Here is a 26,484-nt window from a genome sequence, read left to right as displayed (position 1 = left end):
ACATTTCTTGTGAAAGAAACATTTCTTATTCAACGGCCATAAAAATTATTTATATTAATGATGTCTCCAAAGGTCAAGTTATTTTTCTGCGAAAAATTATTTATCAGAAATCGTGGCCGCCGTTTCGTGTGCTGTTCCGCGACGAAGACAAGCTTTGAGCAACGGCGTAGTCGAACGGTGCACACTCGGTAAGTAATCCTATAATTTTTTGTTTATAGCATAGTTTATACAGATTATTCCCAAAAAATTATACATGTTTTGGAAATGCTGAGTGGAATTAGTCTAGAATTGGTTAATTTTATAGAAGAAAACCTTTCAAACAGCCTTAGTCCGCAAACTTCACACCTATCCGGCTGCGATTGGCTCATGTATTTAATCATTCCTACAACGTAAAATTCGATTAACGTGGAACGTATCTAAGCGTTATAGGGGGTCTACTGTAATATGGTACTAAGCAGAGATAATTGGAAACATTACTTCTCCAACCCATGAGTACACGGCAAAGAAAATGGTGACATTTAAGGTGGCAACCAGGACCACTTTTCGATCTCAGGAGCCGGATCAAATTCAAATGAGTCGAAAAACCTCAGTAATTCAGGGGTAGGGGTGGTCCATCCACCTAAATTGAATCCCTTCCCTCACCAACTAACTGCCCCATTGTGGGCCTGGACGAAACCATAATGGCCTTTTTAGCAAGCTCGTTATAGAATCGGCCCACTTTGAAGCTTAATAATTCCTCTACCCTTTGTCGAAAATTTCTAAAATTTTGCAGAAAGGTTTGGGTGTTAGGAGGATTGATGCTATTATTTTGATGGCTAAAGGACGAAGGTTGGGGAGATAGCGAGTGGCAACGTGTTGTATCTTGAGAGGGGTCAAACTTAAGTTTTACTTGTTATTAGCATTTAGGATGTTTTGTAAAACTCATCTGTACCCACAAAATTAAGCGTTTTGCCGTTTCGTAACAGATGGCACCACATACTATTTATTTATTATTAATAATATAAAAGTTATTTTTTAAATAAAATCTCTAAAATTACACAACTCTGCTGGATTTTATTTTGTTTTTATATTTCTCTCTTTCCCTCTGTGGACACTAAGAGGACCTGTTTTAATCACACCCATCGCCAAAGTACCGGGTTGTTAAAAATTAAGTTTCTCTACTTACAGTTAGATGATTCTGCAGCGCGTTCTAAAGCTCTAAACGGAATGAAATTTAAACAGCAGCTACTTCTATCGATGCGCTCGCCGTTTATTGAAAAAAATTAGTATAAACAATTGCCGATAGGTGGTGATGTATCAATGTAGGTCATTTGAATGGTGTTATGATTGTTCAATGTGGACTCCCATTGTTGTCAACAGTTTTTCATTACCAAAGCAGAACTTTTTTATCGCAGAACGCAAGAAGTCTACTAAAATTGCTAGAACGTGACGTCTAATGCCGTCCTTCAACTGTGACATCTTTCACAATACACTTGGTTGTTCAAAAAACACCATAACTGGAAGTCCAGGTGTATCATGAGAATTAAGTGACTATTGTTACAGAGCCATCTGTCGGAAAATTTCTTTTCAAAACATGTCAGCACGTTGTTTGACATATCTGCTGTTTAAATTTCATTCCATTTTGAGCCTTAGAACAAAGTATAGATTCCTCTAAGTGGAGGAACTTAATAACCAGGTAGACTGATTGGTTTTTGTATGTCAAGATGGGCAAATAGCCTGTAACGAAAAGTCAACTCCTCCAGAGGTGTCTAAAAAGAACGAAATCTGAGGGCATTTAAATATATTTTAACTTGTATGACAACATCCATGCTCGCAATAAGTGGATCCTGCCATATAAAATTTCTACCAAATGTAAAAGCATGAAGGTTGTAAAGCAAGTCTTCTATATGTAGAAAATATTCTAATTAAATAATTTCATTTTATGCAAATATTGAAAAAAATATTAGAAAACTTACTGAAGCAAACTGAAGATTTTTATTTTCTATAACCTACCTATACAATCTGTGAACTATTCACTGTTCATATATTTTTTACATTGAATTTTCAATTCAAACTAATCGAATTACATTATTCCATGAAATTACAGTTGATAACCTTTAAACTGGTCAACTTTATGTTCCTCCTTCAATGTGTATCTGTGATATTTTCCTTCGACTGGTATAAAATACCATGATCTATAATCGTCGCGTTCTGCCATCAAACTTTTTACTTTTCTCTCCAATTTCCTACAAGTATATTAAAATTAATAAACATATAAAAATTCGAATTTAAAAATATATATTTTTGAGATATTCTTATAATTTAAAAGATAATTTCAAACTTTTATTAAGATTTTTAAATTATTATCTGTATTCTGATTCTGTATTTTGTAATTAATCTGTATTCTGAAGTGTTATTAATGAATGATAAACTTTCAAAAAATATATTTTCAGAATTTAACAGCTTAAAATTTGAGAAGCATTCAGACTTTCGGGATCCTTAAAAATGTTTTATAAAATTATTTTTACATCTGAAGATAAGTTATCAGAAAATTTCATATCCAAAATCATTGCTTTTATAATGCTTTTTTAAATTTTTAAATAAATTATAGCAATTTTTAAACATGTAATATGGAATTTCTTCTGCATTCAATTCAATTTCAGTCAGTATTTTCTCTTTATCTGGTCATGTTTTGATTTTAAACTCATTTATGTGAACAAGTATGACATCATTTTAAATACAACAGCTTGTCTAATTACTAAGATTGTCACCATACAGCTGTGGTTTACAAATATTGCTTTTATTTTTATTGTGTTTGATCTTAAAAAATTTTTGACAAAACAGATTTGCAAGATGTAAATAGTAGCCTATTTCAAATTTACATAGAATAAATGCTATAAGAATAAATGCAGTATAAAAGTTGTATAAGAATAAATGCAGTATAAATGCAGAATAAATGTTATAAGAATAAATGCAGTATAATAGCTACTGAAAAAACTTTGTACTAGGACATCAAAACGAACATTAATGTCCAATTATCTTGTTCAAGTACTGACTTAAGTTTATTCCAATTTGAAATTTCTAATGCCATTTTTATATTTGTACACAAAATAATTAGTTCATTATGTTTAGTTTTCAACTGATTATTGGGTATTCTTCTTCTTCATCTTTGCCTTTTCCCATGTTTATATGGCATTGGCATTTCCTTCTCTAATACATTTTTCCATTTCTCCCTATCAAGGGTTTCTTCTCTCTTAAGTCTCCTCTGGTTCAAGTCTTCTTCCACCTTATCTTTCCAATGCATCTTTGGTCTTCCTCTTTTTCTCTTTCCTTTTACTACCAGTTTTTCAATCTTCTTTCCAACATAATTGTCACTTCTTCGCTCTATGTGGCCAAACCACCTCAACCTATGTTCTTGCATCTTTCTGTTCAAGGGACCTACCTTAACAGAACCTCTAATAAAATCATTCAAGCTTAGGGACCAGAAACTCTAATTAACTATATAGGAGCTTCTGGTCCATACCAGAATTCATGTGATTTTTTTTAACTTAAAAGATTATTAAAAATAATGTTGCATTATGATGTTACAATAATATATATTTGATTTTTTCTATTTATTATATATATATTTTTTTGTATTAAAAAAAAACATATTTTGCAACAAAATACATTATTATTCATTTTGTAATGTTTATATTTGTCAATAGAAAAAATATTCAATTACCTCCATTTCACTTTTTCACTTTCTTCCCATAAGGCATGCATATTTTTTTCATATATTTGTTGTGGGCTTGCATAGATGTACCTTGCAAAAAATCGTTGAATTGGATGCTAAAAAAATATAGGAAAATTAATTAAAGCCTGTTATAACAATTCAATTAAAAAAAAAACTATTATTGGTAAGATTTTAATACAAATGTATCAAGAATGTAAAAAAAATATTTTTAGAAACTCTTTCCTATTAATATACTAACAAATCAAATTAAACAAAGTAATAATTTAAATGCTAGATAACTAATGTGTTCATAATAAAACAAACATCAGCCATTTACTGGTAATACAGTAGAGTCTCATTTATTCAATGTAATGTGGATCAAGGTTACTTTGCGTAATCAAAAATTTGGATAACAGAATATTTGGTATAAATGATTAATGTTATAGTAATATTCTTGTATTTGGTCAATCATTTTATTAAAATTTGTATTGTCTTGAGAATTCACCAGAGTGAATTCCTTTTTAAAACTTGTAGAAACCCTTTCAAGTACCATATGTCACCCATCTAATTCATAAAATGAGTTATACTATACTACATGTCCTTGTTATCAAAGAACTCTTCCACAATTTACCTTGGTTAATAGTCTCAGACGATCAAGTCTCTATGCTACTAATAATTATATTAATTAATTATTCTAATACTATATTCTAATAAATTAATTAGAAAAGAAAAAAAAAAGAGATCTTAATCTTAAATTGTAATTTTGCTAAAGTATTTCACTATCCGCTGTAATTTTTGTTAAAATTGGCAATTGCAGTTAGCAAGAACAATGCCATTTTTTATATTTTTAAAATAATTTTATTTATTAAGCATACAAAATAATGAAGTAAATGAAACTTAAAAACAAAACTAAAGACACTTTACAAAAATATGATTGATATATATATTTTTAAACTTTTTGCATTGTATATATTGCATTTTATAGTTAACTTTAAGTTAACTATAAAAATATTTTAGGCCTATAAATATATGTTTTATTAAAAATAAAACAATTCTATAGTTGCAGAATAAGAATGGAATTGATATTCATTAGTCTATATACATAGGTAGTTTTTTTTCAATCTCCGATGGTCCATAAAACAAAGACAATTGTATTGATAAATAACATAATAAATTTATCATCAAAAGTTAGGTACAAAGTTAGTACAGGTACATGTTCACTTCTTGACATAATCATCATGAAGATTGAGGCATCTGTTGTGTCTGTGAATGAGCTTTGCAATCCCCTCTTCATAGAATGTTGCTGCCAGTTACTTGAGATGGGTGTTAATGTTATTTTAAAGATCATCATTAATCTCAAACATTTGCCTTCATAGCCACGTTTTCAGTTCAGGAAAGAGGTGGAAGTTGCTTGGCGCTAAATCAGGGCTATATGTTGGTTGTTTAAAAATTTTGCCAAGCTGAGTGGAAGTCTTCACACATTAAAGGTGTGTGAAGACTTCCATCTTTTCCCTAAACAACCTATCGCATACCCAGGGTTGGGAATTGCTGCTCTAGATTGCTCAACATAACTATAGTGAATTTCTTTTTGTGGGGTTATGTAAAAGACATCGTATATCAAATATGTTTTTATAGCATTTCAACATTTTTGCACAAAATTTGAAATTATATGTTATGTTATGTGATAACAAAATGTTATGTGATGTCATGCAACATTATTTTGTTTCCTTTTTAATCTCAAACATCAATTTTGAAGAATTTTCATTGTTTAGCTATGGCAGTGGAGTGATACAGATTCAAGGATCCATCATGTCGATTCTATTCTTATTATAGGAAACGAGTATAGTACAAAAAGATAAGTTTTCTTAGAAAAGTTAGTATCTGAATTTATACTTTAGATTAAAAAAAAATCTAGCATTGAGTTGTGTAACTTTCCCAGCTGTTGTGAGTGTTTATTTAAAAAACTTTTACATTATTAAGTAAAATAATAAAATAGTGTTTGGTGCCACCTGTTATCAGATTTTGTTATAAAAAACTTTCTATATTTTTAATTAATTAATTACTATAAAATGGCAAAATGCTTAATTTTGAGGGTAGGAGTGAGTTTTATAAAAAAAAAACTGTAAATAAATAATGAATGAAATTGTCATTAAGTCCTACCACTCTTGAGATATGACATGTGAGCCCCTCTATCTTCCTGCCCTTTTGGCCTTTCACCATGAAAATTAAATAGCACCAATGCTCCTCATATACAAGTCATCTTGCCAAATTTCATTTCTTAATCTTTACCCCATCCTGAAATATTAAGTGAAATATATGCCAACACATACATCCATGGAATATTTTTGTTGTTTTTTTGACTTTTTTGGATTCGAGAGGTTTCAAAATGTGAAATTTGCAAAATACTCGAAGGGTCCAATTTGACATGATTTCAATACTTTCCCTTGTTACGTATATATAACAGTCGGGAAAATAAAACTGAACCACAACAAGCATTAAATTAGTTTAAATAATTCAGTCATTATTATTATTATGAAGAATCGGAAAAAACACAAAAAATTATTCTTACCACAATAAAATTTTTACTATTCTACATTAAAACATACATAAATTGAAATTACACAGTACCAAATATTTTTTGCTGGCCATTTAAAAAACTCCTTTTATAACATAGATGATCGCTCCATTTGGAAAAATTTTTCCATTTTATTCACTTATGTCTCAAACAGGTTTTACAGTAGTATATTTCATAAAATTTTTAATGTTTAGTTTTAAGGTATTAATAAACTTATTTATATATTTCACTTAACCATATTGCTCTAATACAAGGGTAATCCCAAAAGTAAGGTCTCCTATTTTTTTACAAATACAAAGAAATGTTTATTTTCAATAATGTTTACATCATTTTAAAGCTTGAACATTTATGATTTATCTATTTTTCTACACAATCGTCATTCCGGTTGATGCATTTTTGTACGTGCTGTGGCAGTTTTTGTATGCCCGTCATACCAGCTTGCTGCCAATTAGCAAGACTTGCACATACCTTTCAATATTGTAACTTTTCTATTAAAATCCTATGAATAGTGCTTTGGGACATCCCAGGAATCAAAATGCAGAGATCATCCAGAGTGATCCACTGATCTTCATGCATGGTCTGCTTAACCTTTGTGACTGTCTCATCGGAAATTGATGGTCTCCCATTTCTTTCTTCGTTGTGAATTTCAGTACGACCAGCGCAAACTCCCCACACCACTTGTGGACATCCTCATGCACAATTCACCATACTTTTCCAGAAATTGGCGAGGAATTTCAATCGGTTTAACATGACATGGCGGCAAGATGGCATGACATGGGCACACAAAGACAGCCACTGCACCTACAAAAATGCATTGACCAGAATGGCGGTTATGAAGAAAAATAGATAAACGTTCAAGCTTTAAAATGATGTAAACATTATTGAAAATAAATGTTTCTTTGTATTTCTAAAAAAAATAGGAGGCCTTACTTTTGGGATTACCCTTATATACAGGGTGATTCAAAAAGGACTTTTCAAATTTGAAAAATTTTTAAATATCAATGAACAGCCAGATTCTTTGTTAAATTTAACAAGAGATAGTTGACCAGCAGCCCATCTCCTGCCAAATTACTTAGCTATTTAGGCTTATAGTCCAATAAAGAATTAGACTGTTTATTTGAAATAATTAATTGTATTTACTATAGTCAACCCCCTATAACACGGTAGATACATTCCGGTTTTTATGAATCCATTTTCTATGAGTCCAGCCAATCACAGCCTGGCACGTTTGCAGTTTACGGACTACGGCTGTTTGAAAGGTTTCTTCCATAAAATTAATCGATTCTAGACTAATTCGACTCAACATTTCCAAAATACGTATAATTTTTTTGGGAATAATCCATATAAACTATGCTATAAACAAAAAATTGTAGGATTACTTACTGAGCATGCACCGTTCGACTATGCCATTGCTTAAGCTTGCTTTTGTCGTAGAGCTTATCATCGGATGACGCTTGCGTGCTTCCTGCTAAATTATTTTTTTTTTTGCGAAAAATTTGCTGAACTTTGGAGACATCATTAATATAAATATAATTTTTATGGCCGTTAAATAATAAATGGTTTTCAGTAGGTCCGCTGCTCGTTTAAACTCAATGGTTTGTGCAATATCCGCTATTGGTCTAGATTCGACCAATCCTGTCGCGACACGAGTCGGCAATGATGTTTTACCGAATTATACGAGTTTTTTTTTTATCATGTTTGTACGAATACTGTCACAATTTTTTTGTCATGATATAGGAATCCGAACTATAGGAACCCGTGTTATAAGGGGGTCGACTGTATATATTTAGAATTTTGATCAATAAACTTACAGAATCAGTTGATGTGTTTTGCTATAAATTAATGCCTCAATTGATTCTGTAAAGTCTTTTAATGAAAATTCTATATTCTTTTTAAATTGAATGAAAGATTTTCAATGCAGGGTAATTCAAATAAAGACTTTTTGAATCACCTTGCATTATAAAAATGAATTATACTGACTCTAAAATACTCCCAATGTTTAGGTTCGTATCCTTCTGGAATTTCGGCTAATTCTGCAGGTCCAATAAATACGTTGACGCAAAAGATTAGGATTCCCAAAGGTATAGCACCAAGAAGAAAATAAAAGTGGAGAGAATCTTTGAATTTCTCATATTGAAATTTGGATGGAGATATGTGAAAAATTTTTTTATCAGACATTCTGCAAATCTTATCTGAAAAAAAGGAAGAAAAGAATAATTATCCATAAATAATTATATTTTGAATTATTTTCTAACATTATAAATATAATTATTTAGTTAAATTGTATTATTATTACTATTTTAACTCTCCATCATCTAAGTACTAACAAGTAAGAAGGCTTTATGTTCATTGCTGATTCAGCCAGGTTCACAATGATACAAGCAGGTGATGAATAATGAGGCCTGACACACCTGGTCAAACTATCTGTGAAAATTTCTGAGGTTACAATCCAAACTGAAACCTCAGTCCTTCAGTATGGGCAAGCTGACCAGACAGTTGAGCAGTTAGAGTGGCAGCCTACCACTCTAGGAGTCCCAGGATAAAATTTGAACAGATCAAGAACTCCCAGGAATTTTTTTGGTGAGGGTCCGCCTGGATGTGTTGGCCCTGTTCCTCATCACCTGGCCATCCCCATTGAGGGCCCATCTAAACTCATAATAAACTTGCTAAAAGAAAGTATTGCAGGCTGATATATTTGATGCTTCATCTATTAAATTGTCTGAACAGAATAACATCAATTTAGTATATATTTATATTAAACTGATGATAATACAGTATTAATTAATAAAAGGTGCAATATTTAATCATTACAATATAGTACCTTGTTATTGTAATTTTACTGTTATGTCATTTTATTAAATTTAATTTCTAGAAAATATATCCAAAAAATATGAATATAGTTAATTTAAATTTGATAAAACAAACTATTAAAAAAAATATAAACAGAGCACTGAACACCAAATAAAACTACATTGTTGTGAATTTACAATTAACAGTGAATTAGCGAGTTTTCTTTTTCGTGTTAGGTATGTGTATTGCCATCCACTGGAGTCACTTTATGACTCCAGTCTTTTACATTGAGTCTTTTATTCACTGATGTTTACAAGGTATAGATATGAGAACACAGAATGTATCCAGTGGACTGACCAAGTAGTGAATAGCATGTCTTTCCTTCTGATTCTTCTGTTTTAAGATTTAGTGGATCTGAAGGCCAGCCAATCCAAAGCAAGCCAGCAGCTCTCTTTTGGGTCTGCCCTTGTCACGACACCTGACTAATTCTGTTAATTATGTAAAACAATCTCTGACCTTGCCAATAGAACTGATCCAGTCAAGCAAAAGACCAAATCTTTTTGTCCTTGTCTGAATGTGCTAAGTCTATTAAACAGTTAAACAATTTAGTTTTGTGCAGTTTAGTTTCAAATGTAAATTAGATTGGAATGGTCATCTTCGGGCAGATCAGAATGTATTTAAATATGTTCTTTTCTGTTTGAGAACAACATTTACGCAATGTCGAAAGCATCTGTGTACCTATTTTTTCTCAAATTAAACTAAAGCAATGCCAAAAGACTGTGTTTTTATTACTTGTACAAAAGAAACCATTTCAACTCATCATTAATTTTTTATATTATTATTCCATTTATTGAAATTTGGTTGCAAGTGAATAGATTAAATGTTAGCCTTATGTGAAAAACATAACTTGTTATTTGTCATTGCATTGTAATATATTAACATTTCATTACATATGTTCTTTTTTGGGAGGAAAAAATAAAACCACTATTTACAATCTATTCATGACAGAGAGATAACTCCATTTCTAATAAAAAAAACAGTGATTTGTTAAAGGAAGAAACAATCATAATATAATTTGCATTACTGATCTCAACTTTGTTCATTGTAAGTGAACCTTTTACAGTAAGATCACTGAGTAATGACAAATGAGTCCAGGTAAATTCTAATTCAAACCACTCATAGCAGCCATAATACATTTCTGCCATTGCAATATACGTGCCTTGTATTTACAATATAATATACCTTGTTAAGAGTATAGGTCATGAGTATACATTTTAAAACACATTTAGTGAGGGGTTTGGTTTCTGTCTGAAGCCTCACAATAATGTATATTTTTACAAAATATATTTTTGTAAAAATTATTTATTTATATTGTATAATAATATATTTAAAAACATATTATTGTGACAAAAATATATGATGTCACAAAAATAAAATGACATCATATATTTTGTAAAAACAATAAAACTATAAATTCTCTTACACAATATATACCATGGGTGGGCAAACTTTATCATGATAGGAGTTATATATCACTTATCAGGTGAGAGCAAACTTACAAAATTATTACATATGTACAAGTTGTATGTACTAACCTTAAAAAAGAAATTGTATGAGTACAACAGAGCCACAGTAAGAGTCTAGAAGAGCTGCAGGCTGCTTGCAAGCTGAAGTTTGACTACCTTGTGTATATACAGTGGCAAACCTAAGTATTGTATGGCTAGTTAATTATAATATACCTGCTTTCAAATCCAAACTATTGATAGCAAGACCAAATTTTTAAAAATTACATTATTATTTGATTTCTTTTCATTCATATAAATACAAAATTTATTTAAAAGTAAAAGAAAATATCAAAGTATCATGTATAGCTACAGGTTTGTTGAATAATATTGTTGCACACAAATTAATTTTAACAGTAAAAAAAATTAATACAGTGAAATGCCAATTATCCTATCTTCCAACTTTGTTAAAAATAAATGGGCATGTATGTAGTATAATGTATATGTATGAAAAGTAATTTTTTTCTAAATATAAGAAATACTAACAAGTAAGAAGGCTTTATGTTCATTGCTGNAATTTATTTAAAAGTAAAAGAAAATATCAAAGTATCATGTATAGCTACAGGTTTGTTGAATAATATTGTTGCACACAAATTAATTTTAACAGTAAAAAAAATTAATACAGTGAAATGCCAATTATCCTATCTTCCAACTTTGTTAAAAATAAATGGGCATTGTAGTATAATGTATATGTATGAAAAGTAATTTTTTTCTAAATATAAGAAATAATAAGTTCATTTGTAGGCAATTTCCACATTTAATATTTATTTGCACATAATTTTGTATACACATACATAATGGAGTGTTTGGATATGAAAAAAATAGCTAGTTCAAACAAAAATCTAATTATCTAGATGGCTTGAGGTCTGAATTAATTGAAATAATCAAAGTTTTACTATTTGCTAGAAATTATTTCTTCTTAACCTGTTTGGCATTGAATCTTTTTGTAGTTTCTAGTGGTATATTAATCCAGTCATCAAAATTATGTTTGAATTCAGTTTCAGAGATGTGATGATGTCTAATTTTGTTTTTCTAATATAGCCCAAAGTTTGTTCTACTAGGTTAAGGTTTTGAGACTGCAGGGAAATACAGTATGAACGTATTACAAATAATCCATTGATGAACAATATAAACAGCATGCTTTGGATTGTTGACTGTTAGAAGTAGATGCCTTATCTAAGATTTAATTTATCCATACATTTTTAAGATTTTCTTTTAAAATATTTAAATAAATTGTTTTTATCTACAAATATGAACTCTTCAATATCAAAAACAGTGAAACAAACCTGTAGTGTGGCTCCACCACCTTTGTATTTCACAGTTGACTTAAAGATGCTTAAATCTAACTCATTATGAGGTTTCATCATACTTTAATCAATTATCAGAACAAAGTTAAATTGACTTTCACCTGAGAATAATACTTTGTCCCAAAAAGCATTTTGTTTATGTAAATAGGTTTTAGCAAATTGTATTTGGTTACTCTGGTATTGCTGACAAATGATTTCGAAACCTAGCCACTCTAGAATTATACCCTGTATCTGAAATCACTGTGTATTTTTATTGGGTGTACTTCAATGTTAGATTCTTTGTTTAATTGAGCAGAATTTTCTGAATATATAATTTTAAGATTTTTTTTACAGTTCATATAATACGAGGGTCATTCAGAAAGTAACGACCATTCAGTTTTAATAAATGAAAGAAATATATTTTATTAACAAAAACATGTCACTTACAAAATTCAAGCTTACTTTATTTCTCTACATAATCACCATCATTATTTAAGCATTTGTCATATCTGTCCACAAGCTTTAAATTCCCGTGTCGTAGTAGGCTGCTGCCAGTCCATTAAGCCAGTTGTTTACTGCATTTTTCACCTCATCATCACTTCCAAAACATTTCCCGCCCAGGAACTCTGAGCTTCGTGAAAAGGCCAAAATTGCAAAGAGCAAGGTCAGGACTGTAGGGTGGATAATCAAAAATTTCCCATCCAAATTGATCCAGCACGCCTATGGTTGCAGCAGCAGTGTGAGAGTGGACATTGTCGTAAAAAAGCACAATACCATGAAAAAGCATTCCATGCCTATGATTTTGGATTGCTTACCATAGTTTTCATAGGGTGTCACAATATCGATCTGCATTGATCATAGTGCCTATTGGCATGAAATCCACCAAGAGAACAAACGATCCCTTACGATCCCAAAAAACCGTCGCCACGAGTTTTTGTGCTGACAAAGTTTGTTTGAATTTTTGGGGTGATGAGGGATGATGCCACTTGAATGATTGGCGCTTGGTCTCTGGGGTGAAGTGAGACACCCATGTCTCATTGTTAGTAACAATTTGATCAAGAAAGGCATTTTCATCTGCGTGATACCGCGTCAAAAATGTCAGTGCTACACCCATTCTCTGTGTTCTGTGCTGATCAGTCAGTTGCCAAGGAACCCATCGTGCACAAATTTTGCTATAGCCAAGATGTTCAGAGACAATTTCATCAAGCAAAGAACGAGAAATGTTAGGGAAAGAAACGTGTAACTCGTCCAAGGTTACGACTGTCTTGCATGATTTTGTTCTTCACTTGATTCTTCAAATCATCTGTGATGAGTGACAGATGTCTAGGTCGAGTTTTGTCATGCACATCTGTTTGTCCATTGTTAACCACTCGACAATCAATCAATCAATCAATCAATTTATTTACGGAAGCATAAATACATACCTTGGCTCCGCTATGAGCACTACCAAGGAAATAAAATACAGGAAATGTAAACAAACAACAGTATGTACATTGTAGATTCCATGCAGAACTTTAAGTTAATAAATAAAATCCATAGAATTATAATTAAATAAAATTAAATTATACTATACTTTAGTAAAACAAAATATTTGCGCGACATTAAATCCACAAAATTACTAGTAGAAGAAAATGAATACAGAAAAACATAAGCGAACAGCAGTGAGTACATTGTAGATTCCATGCAGAACTACAAAATAGTGGGCAAGATCTTTAAATTACATACAGAATAAAATAAATACAGAGTGAGGGACCATTCGACAAAACCACTCGACAGTGAAGGATGGATATATCCATCCAGGGCAATTGTGTGGCAGTGGTGAGGGACGAATATATCCGTTAAATTCTTTTGGGAGTATCGTCAAAAACTACTGTGAAAAAAAAATTCACATAAAAAATGAATTAGGTAACAATAAAAAAAGACTTTTCTTTACTATTCATAACTGTTTATAAAATCTTTTTCCGAAATGGTAATGAGAAAAAAATGCGTGGAAAAATACTTTAAAAATTTCCCATGTTTATTCTCCACTACTTAGGGATAGTACCATATCTGACTATCCCACTGTTGAAAGGTTAAACATTTCACACCGCTTTCTCACATTTCTTTCGTTCATACACTTCCTTTAGTTGACGGTAAATTTCTGCAAGTTTCAACTTCCGAGCATTCAAAAATCGAATAACTCACAGTCGGTGGGACTTTGTATCACACTGTTCATTGCTGACAATCACAGAATGCACAATAACAACTTGTTTCGACTATAACTCACACAACACTGAGAAAAGACGTCGAGGAAACTATTTGACCTTAGATAGTAGCCCTAGATCAAACTGAGCATCCGGAATGAGCAATAGGTCGTTACTTTCTGGATGACCCTTGTAACACAAACTGTGAAAAAAATTCTTCTCATTTTTAGCTTAAAATCTGCACAGTAAACTAGCTTTTTTTTTTTAATCACTGTAGCTATTTCAGAATAAGATTTTATTTCTTCAGATAAATACATTATTATTTTTCTCTCAGTAACTTGTTTCTTGCCCTTTGTATCTCATTTCCAAGAATAGTGTTGTATTAAATTACTAAATATATTTTGTATTAGGTAATTTTGTAAATGTCACTATATATCCTGAATTCTTATTAAAAGACAGCAAATTTAAACTTTTCTATAGTGTGCCAATAATTTTGTTCACATGAAAAACTATTAACAGGCAATTTTTTGTTAATTTTAATTTTTTTATTGACAGTTTTTAAAACAAAATTTCCTGCAAATGTTTATTGTAGACAAGTAAAATAAAGTGGAAATATTCAAATCTTTTATAACATTTCATATTTTATTTATAATTAACTTGACTTGGAAATTTATGATGTTCCAATACTTATGTTTGCCACTGTATATACTCTTAAGCTAGGTTTCTACATGTAATGATTATTGACACCAGTTGATTGGCATCAGTCAAATGATATCACTTAAATTTGTGGAAACAAATTTATGATACCATTTGACTGATGTCAATAATCATTGCTCCCATAAAAGTATGTAGTTGTACTTTTTGGTGCCATTAAATTGCTATGCTCCCAGTGCGAATAATTATTACATACGGAAACCTAGCTTTATACACAGATACTGTGTTTTCTCAATTCTAATAAACACCTTTTTTGGACTTTTTCGGTCTCAAAGATTGTGTGCGCATTAGAATCGGGTACAAAGTCAACTCAACACAGCCTCATTTGCATCGTCCTTTCTTTGCTCTGCTTGGCAATTCACAGACATTACACCACCAATGTAGACACAGTACACATCCCTCCCACTACTTTGTTTTAATTTCAGAACAGTTTGGCAGTGTTTGAACTATAGCATGTCAGGCAAACAATGTCTGGCAGAAGAATCTCTTATAAACTTGCATTTAAGCAGAGAGTTATCCACTATGCCAAAGAACATATTTAAGTATTACACTAAATACCTGGTAACTTTTATGCTTTTGCATATCGTCAAGCTTCCCTACCAATAATAAAATCTTAAGTGAATAAATTGGAAAAATGTGGACATCATGAAACACCGTAAACATAAAAACAAAACAATTTTCAAAAAATGCATTTATCAGTGTTTACATCATTTACTTTGTGAGGCCATGTTTTTGATACACGACATTTGCAAACTAACCGTTTTTGTGTTTTGACGTCTCGAATATCGGGTGTGCATTCGAGAATACATGGTATGTATTTTTTATGTGAGGTCTTCTGATGATAATGATAATGGATGAACTATTTCTTAATGTATGTTGATAATGTCATTCATATCTTCTATGGTGTATTTTTGATGATGATGGTGATGATGATGATCATCATCAAAATAGAAGATATGAATGAATAAAAAACATGAATAACGAGTGAACGTATTTCTTTGCTTTATGAACTGTTCTTGTTATATAGGACTGAATGATGATCATCATCCACTAAGAAAATACTGTATTTTCCTTCAAGAATATAGCAAGGTTAATTAGGTTATTAAGGTTAACGTTTAATAGTTTCTAGCATCTTTTAAGTTATATTTATGGTTAGATTTGTGTAATATTTTAGTAATATAAATCAGAAATTTCATACCTGTATGAATATTTCTGAATAGGACCGAATTTAGTAACTTTAAGGGTTGTTTTAACCCATAATTTCTACACATTACACTTAACACCGCCATTTTGTTGTTTATAAATTTCACTAATGAGTGTTGCCAGCTGATTAAGTAGTGAAATTATTATTATGCAGAAATTATAAAATAATAATACTTTAAATAATTAAAATTTAATAAATCGTAATTGTACGAAATTTCTTTAAACATAAATTATTATTTCACGCTTTTCCAAGATGAGTTTGTAAGGAGTCACCAAAGTGGGAATCCAACATGGATCTTCCTGTTGGAAGATTGATTGTCGATGTGCCGACAATTGTAATCTATGATTGATCTAAAGAGAGTCACGTGATAAAAGGGCCCAGGGGGTTTCTGGTTAAACGATAGTTAAAAGCTATTGCTGCTTCTTTACAGATTTAATTAACATTATTTCGTGTATTACTTATTTAAGTATGCCCTCTTGTTGTCGCGCTTTTAAATGTTTCTAATCGTGCATCAGTTACGTTAAAATTATTAGCAATTCCATTGGGGAAAAGTAACCGTGAAAGAAGAACTATATGCCTTCAAAAAATATTGAGAGAGAATTTCATACCAATAAACCATTCTAGGTAATTTGAGGTTAGTGTAGATAATTTTAACGTGGCGTATTTTAGGGCATTCAAGACGCACCAACGGCGCCCACTATGAAAAAGGGGACACAAACTATAAAAAGAACATCATACATTTTGCAAGGAGCTTCAAACCTTCTTCTATGGTTCAACGTCGGAGCGGGGCTAACTTGGCTCGAAAACAAGGAATGGCGTTTTGGTCAACATACGACGAAGTTGCATAGGTCAATGGACAAATATCGTTCATTAGTTTCTTTTATATTTGCAGAACAGGCCAGAAGTCAAGAATTTTCTGTTGTTTGGGATCCTCTTGGAGATTAGAAAAGGGCAACTGAGACGAAAAGGAGACGTACACTGAGCCGCGTGCCCCAATGTACGGGCGTCCCTGAGACGCACCTCCATTTTAGTATTGAATATTTAGTCATTCGTTTGTCCGTGTTGATTAGATTACTTGAACGGCCTGAGTTGTGCCATGTACGGAACGAGAAAAGGGCACAGGCTATAAAAAGGGTATCATACATTATGCAAGAAGCTTCAAACTTTATGATTTAACGTCGGATCGGCACTCCCATAATGAACGCTCCAACATCTAACTAACGTTGGTTGCACTCGGGGCTAACTTGGCCCTGTAATGAAGGAAAGTGGTCAACACACTACGAACAAATAACTTCATAAAAATAGTTGCACGAGACAATGGATAAACATCGTTTCTTTTATATTTGCAGATTAGTTATTAAGTTATAAATCATTCTAATGTATGAGAGCTCCGGACCGAGTGTCTTTCGAGTGCTTTTGTGTCTTACTATTGAAGATTATACTTTCTTTCCTTGTATCAGAAATGGATACTTCATGCTTTAGGAAGAAATGTTTAGCATTTTTAATTAAGCTACAAGGAAACAATTGACTTCGGTTTTATTTGCAATTTATGATATCTTACAATTGATAAGACTTTTTTTACTCTTTCTGCCCTGTGGGCACAAAGAGACCTTTTTAATCATACCCATCCTATAATAGAGTGGCGGTCGAGTGATGAGAAACTTGGCCATACTTATCCAGAATAGATTGCTCGTGAAAAATTCCTGGGATTGCTCACCCGGATTTGATCTTGGATCCCAGAGCAGTAGACTGTATTCTTATCAGGAGCTCGGTCATCCGGCTGGAGCTGATAAAAATTCATTCGTCTCATTCATTAATGAGAAACCATTCATTCATTCTCGCGTAAATAAAATAAAATTGTTTATTTTCTGTATAAATAATTACATTTTGAGCTGTAATAAATATTTGCACAGAAATTAATTACAATTTAAAAAATTAATTTCATTTAAAAATAAATGATGCATGACTTTTTGTAATGCTTTAAAAGTACGTGTAAATGTTAAGAAAATCCTCTTAGGTCTGGTTTTCATCATTTATCATGTTATATTATGGATCTGTTCATTTGGTGGGGGAAGTGCATACTTCTACGTCAATTTGACGTCATTACTTCAACTTAATCATTGTAAAACTATAATGATGACATCAAATTGACGTAAAGTATACACTATCTTAACTAAATGAATGGACCTTATGTTGGCTAATTATCAAAACTTTTCAACATTGTAATTCATTTATTTAATCTTAATCAACAACTAGAGTTTTATGCGCCTGAAGTAACCTATTGCTATCCATATGCCAACTGGATGGCCAAGGGGTTAAGGCGTTAACCTACTGCTCTGGGGACTCGGGTTCGAATTCGGTAGATGTAAAAAAACCTATCAAAACAGGCGTTCCAGGAATTTTCCTGGAATGCCTGTCCCGAATATGTCGGCCTGCCTCTTCCCACTCGGCCTGGCAAATTTATAATTGGTTTCCTTAAAAGGCCTTCTAGTGCCACAGGGCAGAGAGAATTTTTTTTAAAAGAAAAGAATCTCTATTTTGGTGTTAGGCAGGTGATGAAAACCTGGAAAATTTCACTTGACTAGGCCGTTGGTTAGGCGCCAAACCGCAACCAAGTGCGAAGTTGTAAATGCATCAATTTGTTGACCGAATCTCGATCAGTACAATTACAGATTTTCATGGGAACATTTCTCAAGCATTATCTTGCCATCTGCCATAGGCCCGGGAGAATTCATAATGGTGTAGTAAAATACCCTCTTCCTGTTTGCAAGAAGGAAAGAATTACATCATGTTTAATGATGTCTTTCTTCACTTCAAGAAAGCAAAATGTAAGGAGCAACACTTTTGTTTTGTATTTTTTAAATGTAAATTCCCTCAAAAATAATGCTTTTTATTCGCAACTTTCTTATAAACAAAGTTACAATTTAGAAATAAATAATCGCAGCTTATTTGGCAAGTAATTTTAGTTGTAAACAATTATTTTGTTTACGTAATTCTATAATTATATCTAATGTAATTTTAATATTTCGATATAGCATGGTTTCATTTGATAAATAATTAATAAATTTTTATGTTTGCAAAAGTTTATCTTTACAAATAGAAGAATCCGAGATGTATTCCTTAGATAAGATATAATTAATTCGGCAATCGTACCTAGATATTATATATCTTTCACCAATATCCTACTTTATGTAATTTTGATACGAGCTAATTGATAGCTAAAATGGAATTATCAGACAATATTCAGACGAAATTGATAGTACACAAGTACTGTAAGAATTGTAATTATTAACATAGATTATAAAACATATTTTAACGTTAAAGCATGAAGTAAATTTTTAGGAATAATCCCTAAATCGAAAGAAAATAGGTCAGGTGATTTGGTTTGATAGGATACGGCAAAGCAACACATCAGCAGATCTCTCGTGTCAAGCATATCAATCAAGAGGCGATGCCACTCGAGATGACTTTCTACGGGAAACTGGCCCATATTTAAATTATAAATCCTGGAAAATTCCACTGGCCACTTTGTTATTTATACGCGATATGGGAAACTGGCCCTTTTGCGTGTTACAAATGTAAATAAAACTTGAAAAATTCCACTGATCATTCTGTCGGTCATTCGCATTATGGGAAATTGGCCTTATTTAGGTGTTGCAGATATAAAGAAACCCGGAAAATTCCACTGATCAGCCTGTTGGTCGGGCGCGAACCCGCTATCAAGTACAGTGTTCAGTGGTTTTTTTACCACTAAACACTTGTTAGATAAAGTCAAAACCGTTTTTTTTTTTGGTTGTAAATAAATAAAATCTATATATATAAAAATTACTTGTCCCGACTGACTGACTGGTTCATTATCGCCCAGAGCAAACCGCTGAACCTACAGAGGTGAAATTTGGTACACAGTTAGGGTACGTCATGAAATCGTTCACTAAGAAGGGATTTTTCGAAATTCCCCCGCGGGGGGAGAGGGGAGCATTAAGGCTTAACCGGAACAACGGCTTCTACTGTACTATTTTACGTGCGGTTTTTTGTTACGTTTAGTCTTCATTAAGTACTTAAGTGTATTAAATTAATAACATTTCAGACATTGTTATAAATATTTTTATATATTTCAATTTTTTAATCAAATGTTCGAACCTTTTTAAATTCGAATTTGTCATTGCGTATCGGTTCGATTATAGAACGATTGTAAACGTTCCAGAAAATTGATCAAATTGAAAATACAGTAGTTTGTTTGATTCTCAGCAATTCTCGTCATTCTCGGCGGTAGGTGTTATATAACAATTACTACGGTTGTTGAAATACTGAACATAAATGGGGTTTGCTTGCAAAACCTTCGCGGGCAACAGCTAGTTAACATATAATTTTATGTTTTCTGAAGATAATTCAAAAATTAAACCAATTTATAACAATAAATTTAGGCCTATTCAGTGTTTTCTTAACGTTAATGAACTAATAAGTTAATCTTTAGATAAGGAAAGATGATAAAAAGTCGATTGTATTTACAAAATAAGAACGTAATTACAGAACAAAATTTAAAATATTCGAAAATAAATCACGTTACAAATTTATATACAAGAATTACTATCTTAATTTAGATTTTTTTTAAAAAAATGCAATTTGAGAAATATAAATTTTACGAAATCCTTTCATCATTTTGACGTTTTTCTCTCATCCTAGCAACAACTAAACACAGGAAAACACAATTATAGTGATAAACAGCAGCGATATAAATGCTTATCACGCTTCACTTCTGACAAGAGGGGTGTGAGTGGCACACGTGCACTATTAAATTCTTTCATGTCTTCAATTCGATACGTCAACATGACAAATCTTCGTTATTGCATAATCAAGGTAATAATTAATTCTTTTAGTTTATTCATTCATAAAATTTATACATTTAACGTGCTGATTTTTAAACTTAGAAGCTGTTTATTATCTTTATATCGACACTCGTCGTTCATATTCACACGACAAACTGTAAGTATCGTTGTTTTTCTAGTGTAAAAATTTATCAAATTTTCTTAAAATATAAACCCTAAATATACCTTATTTAAGGTCTAGTTGCTAAATTATCGTGCAAGGAAAACGAAGTAGAGCCATTTATTAAAAGATTGGTTCATAATGCAACCGTACAACTTCCAAATCCTCTTCCACTTCAAGATTATACGAATTTCATCCAGTTAAATGATGGTAATGCCTGGGGCCTTTCGACTTTAACACCCCAAAATAGCTGCTCCATAATCTGTAAAGATAGAGAAGTTATTATAGCGGCCCATTTGAAAGTCGAAGAATTGAAAGGAAGTTATAAATGGCAGAGAAGAATGATGACAAGGAAATTAGACGGAACGGTTAATTTTAAAGCAGACGAATTCATGGTTTTCATCGAAATTAAGCAATTAAGGCAAGAACATTTACTACCGGAATTGGCATCGTGTACGGTGACTAAAATGAGGAACGTTGAAGTATATTTAACTGGTGAAAATTTCATAACTTGGCCAAAGGAAAAAATAACAGGCCCTGCCATAAATGCCTTCAAGCAAACCGTTCACGATACCATCAAGCATACTTTCAGTGAAGCTCTACGTAATCAATTAAGTGGTGTCGTCTTCTCTCTTCAGAATTAAATAAGACATTTTGATTAATTTGACTTTAAATTTCTTATATATATATATTGTACAAAAATATATGTAGACATAAGACTGTATTTTCGTTTAAATCGGTTAAAAATACAATTGTTGACGCTTGGAATACATAATTTTTTGTAAGTAACGAAGAGTTTGTTTATGTATTCTAATTATTAAATATTAGAATCTCTTTATGAAATAATTTCTAGAGAAATTTTTGTCTTTATTTTTTCTGTTTTTACTGTCATAAAATATTTCTACAACTGTGTCATATCTCGAGTCTGATGGATTATAAATGCCAATTTCGTATCAATTACAGTTTCAATAAAAATGTAACCGTTATTAAATGTTGTAATTGTAATTTAGACATACGCATCTATTAATACATACACTACACACGAAAACAGTCTTTTTTTAAATGTATAAATCGTCAGCCATTTTTTAAAAGAAATTGATGCAAATTTACTATAGAATTACAAGGAATTCCGACCTAAATTTTGAATGTATTAAAGATATTTTTTTTTAATAAAAAGAGAATATTTATCTGATTTTTAAAAAATCCAGCAATGAGTTGCTTAACTTTCCCGTAAAATTTAAAATTTTGGTGGCGCCATCTGTTATGATATTTTATTTTAAAAAACTTTTTATATTTTTAACTATTATAAAATGGCAAAATGTTTAATTTTGAGGATTTTTATGGGTTTTATAAAACACGTAAATGCTAATAACGAGTAAAATCGTCATTAAGTCCGACCCTACTGGAGACACACGCGATCCCCGTTATCTCACCATTCCCTCGACCTTTAATCACTAAAATTTACTAGTACCGATCCTTCGAATATACAAATCTCCCTGCAAACTTTCAGAAATTTTCGCCACAAGGCACGGGAGTAATTAAACTTCGAAGTGGGTAAATAAAAACGTGTCCCCCCACGTACTAACATCTATACATGCAGAAAAAAACTTTTCAATTATACTAGGATATAAAATTTATGTAAAAATTATATTAATCTTTACCCCATCTTTAAATATTAGGCATCAATACAAACAAACACAAGAACACATCCACGGAATTTTTTCCCTTTATTTATGTCATTTATTCAATTTATTATATAAGATTTGAATTTAGTATTACAGCATAAATTTCGTACGCCACACTCAGAATTTGATATAATCATGTTGTGGCCCTACGTTATAAAATACAAGAGGCCCTACTGGATAATACGTATTAGTAAGGAAGATGGTGCAAGGCTCTAAGCTGCAGCTTATTTGTAAATCATGCCTTGCACTAAAGAATTTAACAGATATTAAATGGAATACATAATAATAATAATAAAATAATCGTTAGGAAGGAGGTAAGGATAATTTCAAGCCAAAGGAAAATTCGTACGTCGAATTTCTATAGCGAATGCTTCTTTAAAAGGCCCTTCGATTATAACACTCGCGGTTCGACGAAAGTTGTTTATCACCGAATTTGTCAATCGAGATAAGGCCCATGTTACATAAGTCATTCCCGTAACTTCAACCTTAATGCCGCTCATGTCTTTGATTTTAAAATAATACAGATAAGTTCCGGTATTATTTTGTATTATCCCAAACTGGATATCAATTTTATCCACTCGAAGAAATGCTTTCCCTTTCCATGTATTAAAAAGGGATTTTCTGCGCCAAGTATATATGGCTTTCACGTCTTCGAAGCGTAACAAAGCTTGAACAGCTATGGAAAAATTAGTACAAGTGACTTCGGCATCGCCAATTCTTTGTGCATTCGAAAGGTCCCACATTCTTCCATTTGTTAATGTGAAGAATCCATATTTAGAAGGTAGATTAATTTCTCCCGAAGAATTCTTTACTATATTTTCGATCAAATTGTCTATGTAATCGTTAGGATTACCCAAATTAGAGCATATATCGTTGTTTTCAGCACTCGAGCTCAAAGGTTTGGTAAGATTGAAGTCTTGATCTTCGTTATTGATGAATTTCTCATCTGTTACGTTAGCGTGGACTAAATCTGTGGAATTCTCATCTTGAAGAATTGAAATTTCGGTTATTTCAATGGAGTTTGAAGTATTATTACTTTCCAAATTTGTTGCATTACTTGATTGTGTTGTTACGGTTGTATTATTTTCTGATTTTTCTTCGTCGTGAGTCGAACTGTTGTTGATGCTTGCCAAGCCATCATCTGCATTAGTGCTGTTATTGTCAGCTAAAAAAAATAATACTTAAAAACTTAAATTAAATTTTTATAATTTTATACAATAATTAGTTAATCAATTTACTCACTCGTAGTCACATTTGATGCCAAATCTTCGGCTTGTATCATACAAGGTATAATTATAATAAAACATATCGCAATCCAACGTAAATAAATCATGTCGATTCTCTTTGAAACTTCTGAAAAAATTTGAAATTGTTGTTAAAAGTTATAATCGGAAAAATTTATTAAAGTAATGCGACACAGGGGCGATTTGCCAAGGGGGTTGCCTTCCGGTAGGACTTTCTATGGAAAATTGGACCTTATTTAGGCGAATAAAACCCATAAAACTTCACGTGGCCGGTCCGAACCCACGACCAACTACTAGTGTTCATTGATTTTATTCAGTCGGCCCCTGTGAGCTAGAAATACGTAATTAAATATATTTAAACCAAATAAACCAAATCGAGTGGATAAAACCTCTGAACACTGGTAATCCCGGGTTCGCGTCCTACTAGCGGGCGGTCTCGTGGATTTTTTCGCGTGTGTAACAGTTAAAGAACGGCCAGATTCCCATTGAATTACCCACGTGAATTTTTCTGAGTTCTCTTGACATGTCTAATACATAAAAAGGAGCCAGATTCGCTTTTGTATTGAGTTGCAGTGCTCCATCTATCCTATCCTATCCTAAAGTATTAATTAACTATTACGATATTATTATCTTTTAAACAATACTACTAATTTACTCATATAATATCATTCGTCTTTCTTAATATGTAAACATTATATTGCATGATACTCAACTAACTAATGGATATAAAGTTAAATTCAATTGCAAATTCTTCATTTACGTATATATTTTAATCAAAATACACGATTAATTTTTAATAAGACATTTAACTTTATATAAATTATCATTTTTCTTTGAATTTTCTTTCATATAATACCAATTTAAGTCGAATTCCTTAGTTCACTGTACGCAATTTCATTTGCATTATCATATTTTAAGTTGTAAATAATGACAAAAATCTACATTTTAATGTAATCGTTATGCTTTAATTTGTTAAGTAACAATTTTTTTCTTAACATTTCAATGGTTAAAAATAGAATAATTTATTAAAAAACGGATTTTATCATAGAAGATCGACAATTATTAGATAAATTAATAAATTATTTGGTTTTTTCAGGTTAATAATAGTTAATAATACTCACGTTTCGTCCAGGAGACGTAAGAAAATAACTTTTCATGTTACAGTCTAAAGACCAATCAGTTTTCTATATAAAATTAAAAAAATTAAATTAGGAAATTGCAATTTATCTGCAACCGACTTGCATCCGTACCAGAAGTGTTTTCTTATCATATCATATTTCCTACAGATCTTCCTCCTGGGTTAAGAAAACTTCCAAAATTAATCGAAATGCACTTTATAAATTTACCTTTTTAATGATTTTCTAAAAATAAATCTTTTATTTTTTGTTTGTGGTAATGATAATGCTAATACACTAATCAATAAGCCAACTTTTAGTAGTACAGTACTACAAATGGCGACTTTTATACGAAACAATTACTATAAGTAATATTCCGACTGGTTCAGCAGGGTTTTATTTATGTCCCCAATTCCCTAATCTCTTAATTATTTAATAGAAATAAGTTGAAACCGGTTACTTTGTACTCGAATATTTGTAGCCTCGGGAAAGAAGTGGAAAGACAAATTTTTATGACAACGGATACATAAATCGTAAATTTAAGGAAAATAAATTCTAGAGCTTTTTCTGTACCTCGTGCATCTCCCTTATTCATTAAATTTAGTTGTAAATGATGCTGCCAAAGTAACAGTTAATTTTTTAACATTGTACAAGAATTGTACACGTTTTTTTCTACATCCCCTTAAAGATGGGACATACGAATGGGACATATTTTAAACTCCTGTCAACTATACAGAACTATCATAAAAACGTACCAGTTAATTATTATCGTTTGGGTTAAGTTATAAATCTACTCGCGATTCGCGTAATCGGGCGAGGGCGGCCAAATATCTAGCGGGCAGGCGACTAACAGCCCAGAACTGGTCCTCGATAGAATCAATGGAAGCGTTATACGTGTGTAGCTTCCACCAACTAAACCGCGTAAGGTTGGTGCTCTGTAAAGCGCATGCACGAATCTGGCTTTTTGGAAGCTGACAATACAGCGCTTCCATTCCACCACTGATATTGGTATATACAACAGCGATCTTATCGTTTTTTTTTTTTACATGTAGTATAGAAATTTATAATAAAGATACATAATGCGGTTATAATAAAATATTAATTTTAATTACATGAAAATAATCGCGCAATATATATTTATTTTTTAGAAAATCCAATGACGGCACGCTACTGGACTAGGCATTAAAAAAATGAAAGTAAAGGATAAGTTGCGTGCTTGCGGGCTGGCCTCGGGGAGTTTTCCGACTTTTCTCCACTTCCGTAACGCCCGAATAGTGCCAGTTGCCTTAATTAAAAGACTTTCTGGGAGGCATTTTCCCTGTTTCCCGCGTACGGCCAAGCAATAAAGCTTTCGGTGGGCTCATGAGATACCAACATCTCTGCTTTATCGGAGAAATAAAGCCGCACGGGCCGATCCTCCACACGAACCGTGCGAATAGAAAAGTT

General features: G+C 31.8%; 3 protein-coding genes across 3 annotated transcripts; 1 reads left to right on the top strand and 2 right to left on the bottom strand.

The window, feature by feature from the left end:
• Positions 1-1,951: 1,951 nt before the first annotated feature.
• LOC111627139 (NADH dehydrogenase [ubiquinone] 1 beta subcomplex subunit 5, mitochondrial-like) lies at positions 1,952-16,117 on the bottom strand. Its single transcript, XM_023370711.1, has 4 exons — positions 16,003-16,117; positions 8,250-8,461; positions 3,704-3,810; positions 1,952-2,225 (listed from the first exon to the last, which is right to left on the bottom strand). Exons 1-4 carry the CDS (start codon positions 16,091-16,093, stop codon positions 2,081-2,083), a joined length of 555 nt encoding a protein of 184 aa, XP_023226479.1. The 5' UTR covers positions 16,094-16,117; the 3' UTR covers positions 1,952-2,080.
• Positions 16,118-20,233: 4,116 nt separating this feature from the next.
• On the top strand, positions 20,234-22,142 carry LOC111627130. Its single transcript, XM_023370699.1, has 4 exons — positions 20,234-20,277; positions 20,692-20,865; positions 20,937-20,991; positions 21,070-22,142. The coding sequence occupies exons 2-4, from the start codon at positions 20,812-20,814 to the stop codon at positions 21,636-21,638; spliced, it is 678 nt and encodes a 225-aa protein (XP_023226467.1). The 5' UTR covers positions 20,234-20,277; positions 20,692-20,811; the 3' UTR covers positions 21,639-22,142.
• Positions 22,143-22,709: 567 nt separating this feature from the next.
• Positions 22,710-25,107, bottom strand: LOC111626946. Its single transcript, XM_023370487.1, has 3 exons — positions 25,045-25,107; positions 23,922-24,032; positions 22,710-23,844 (listed from the first exon to the last, which is right to left on the bottom strand). The coding sequence occupies exons 2-3, from the start codon at positions 24,010-24,012 to the stop codon at positions 23,006-23,008; spliced, it is 930 nt and encodes a 309-aa protein (XP_023226255.1). The 5' UTR covers positions 24,013-24,032; positions 25,045-25,107; the 3' UTR covers positions 22,710-23,005.
• Positions 25,108-26,484: the final 1,377 nt, after the last annotated feature.

This window comes from Centruroides sculpturatus, unplaced genomic scaffold (assembly GCF_000671375.1).
Source record: "Centruroides sculpturatus isolate CEXI.00-Female unplaced genomic scaffold, Cexi_2.0 scaffold33, whole genome shotgun sequence".
NCBI lineage: Eukaryota > Metazoa > Arthropoda > Arachnida > Scorpiones > Buthidae > Centruroides > Centruroides sculpturatus.
Note: the sequence above shows the minus strand (reverse complement) of the source record. Positions and strands in the feature narration are given on the sequence as shown.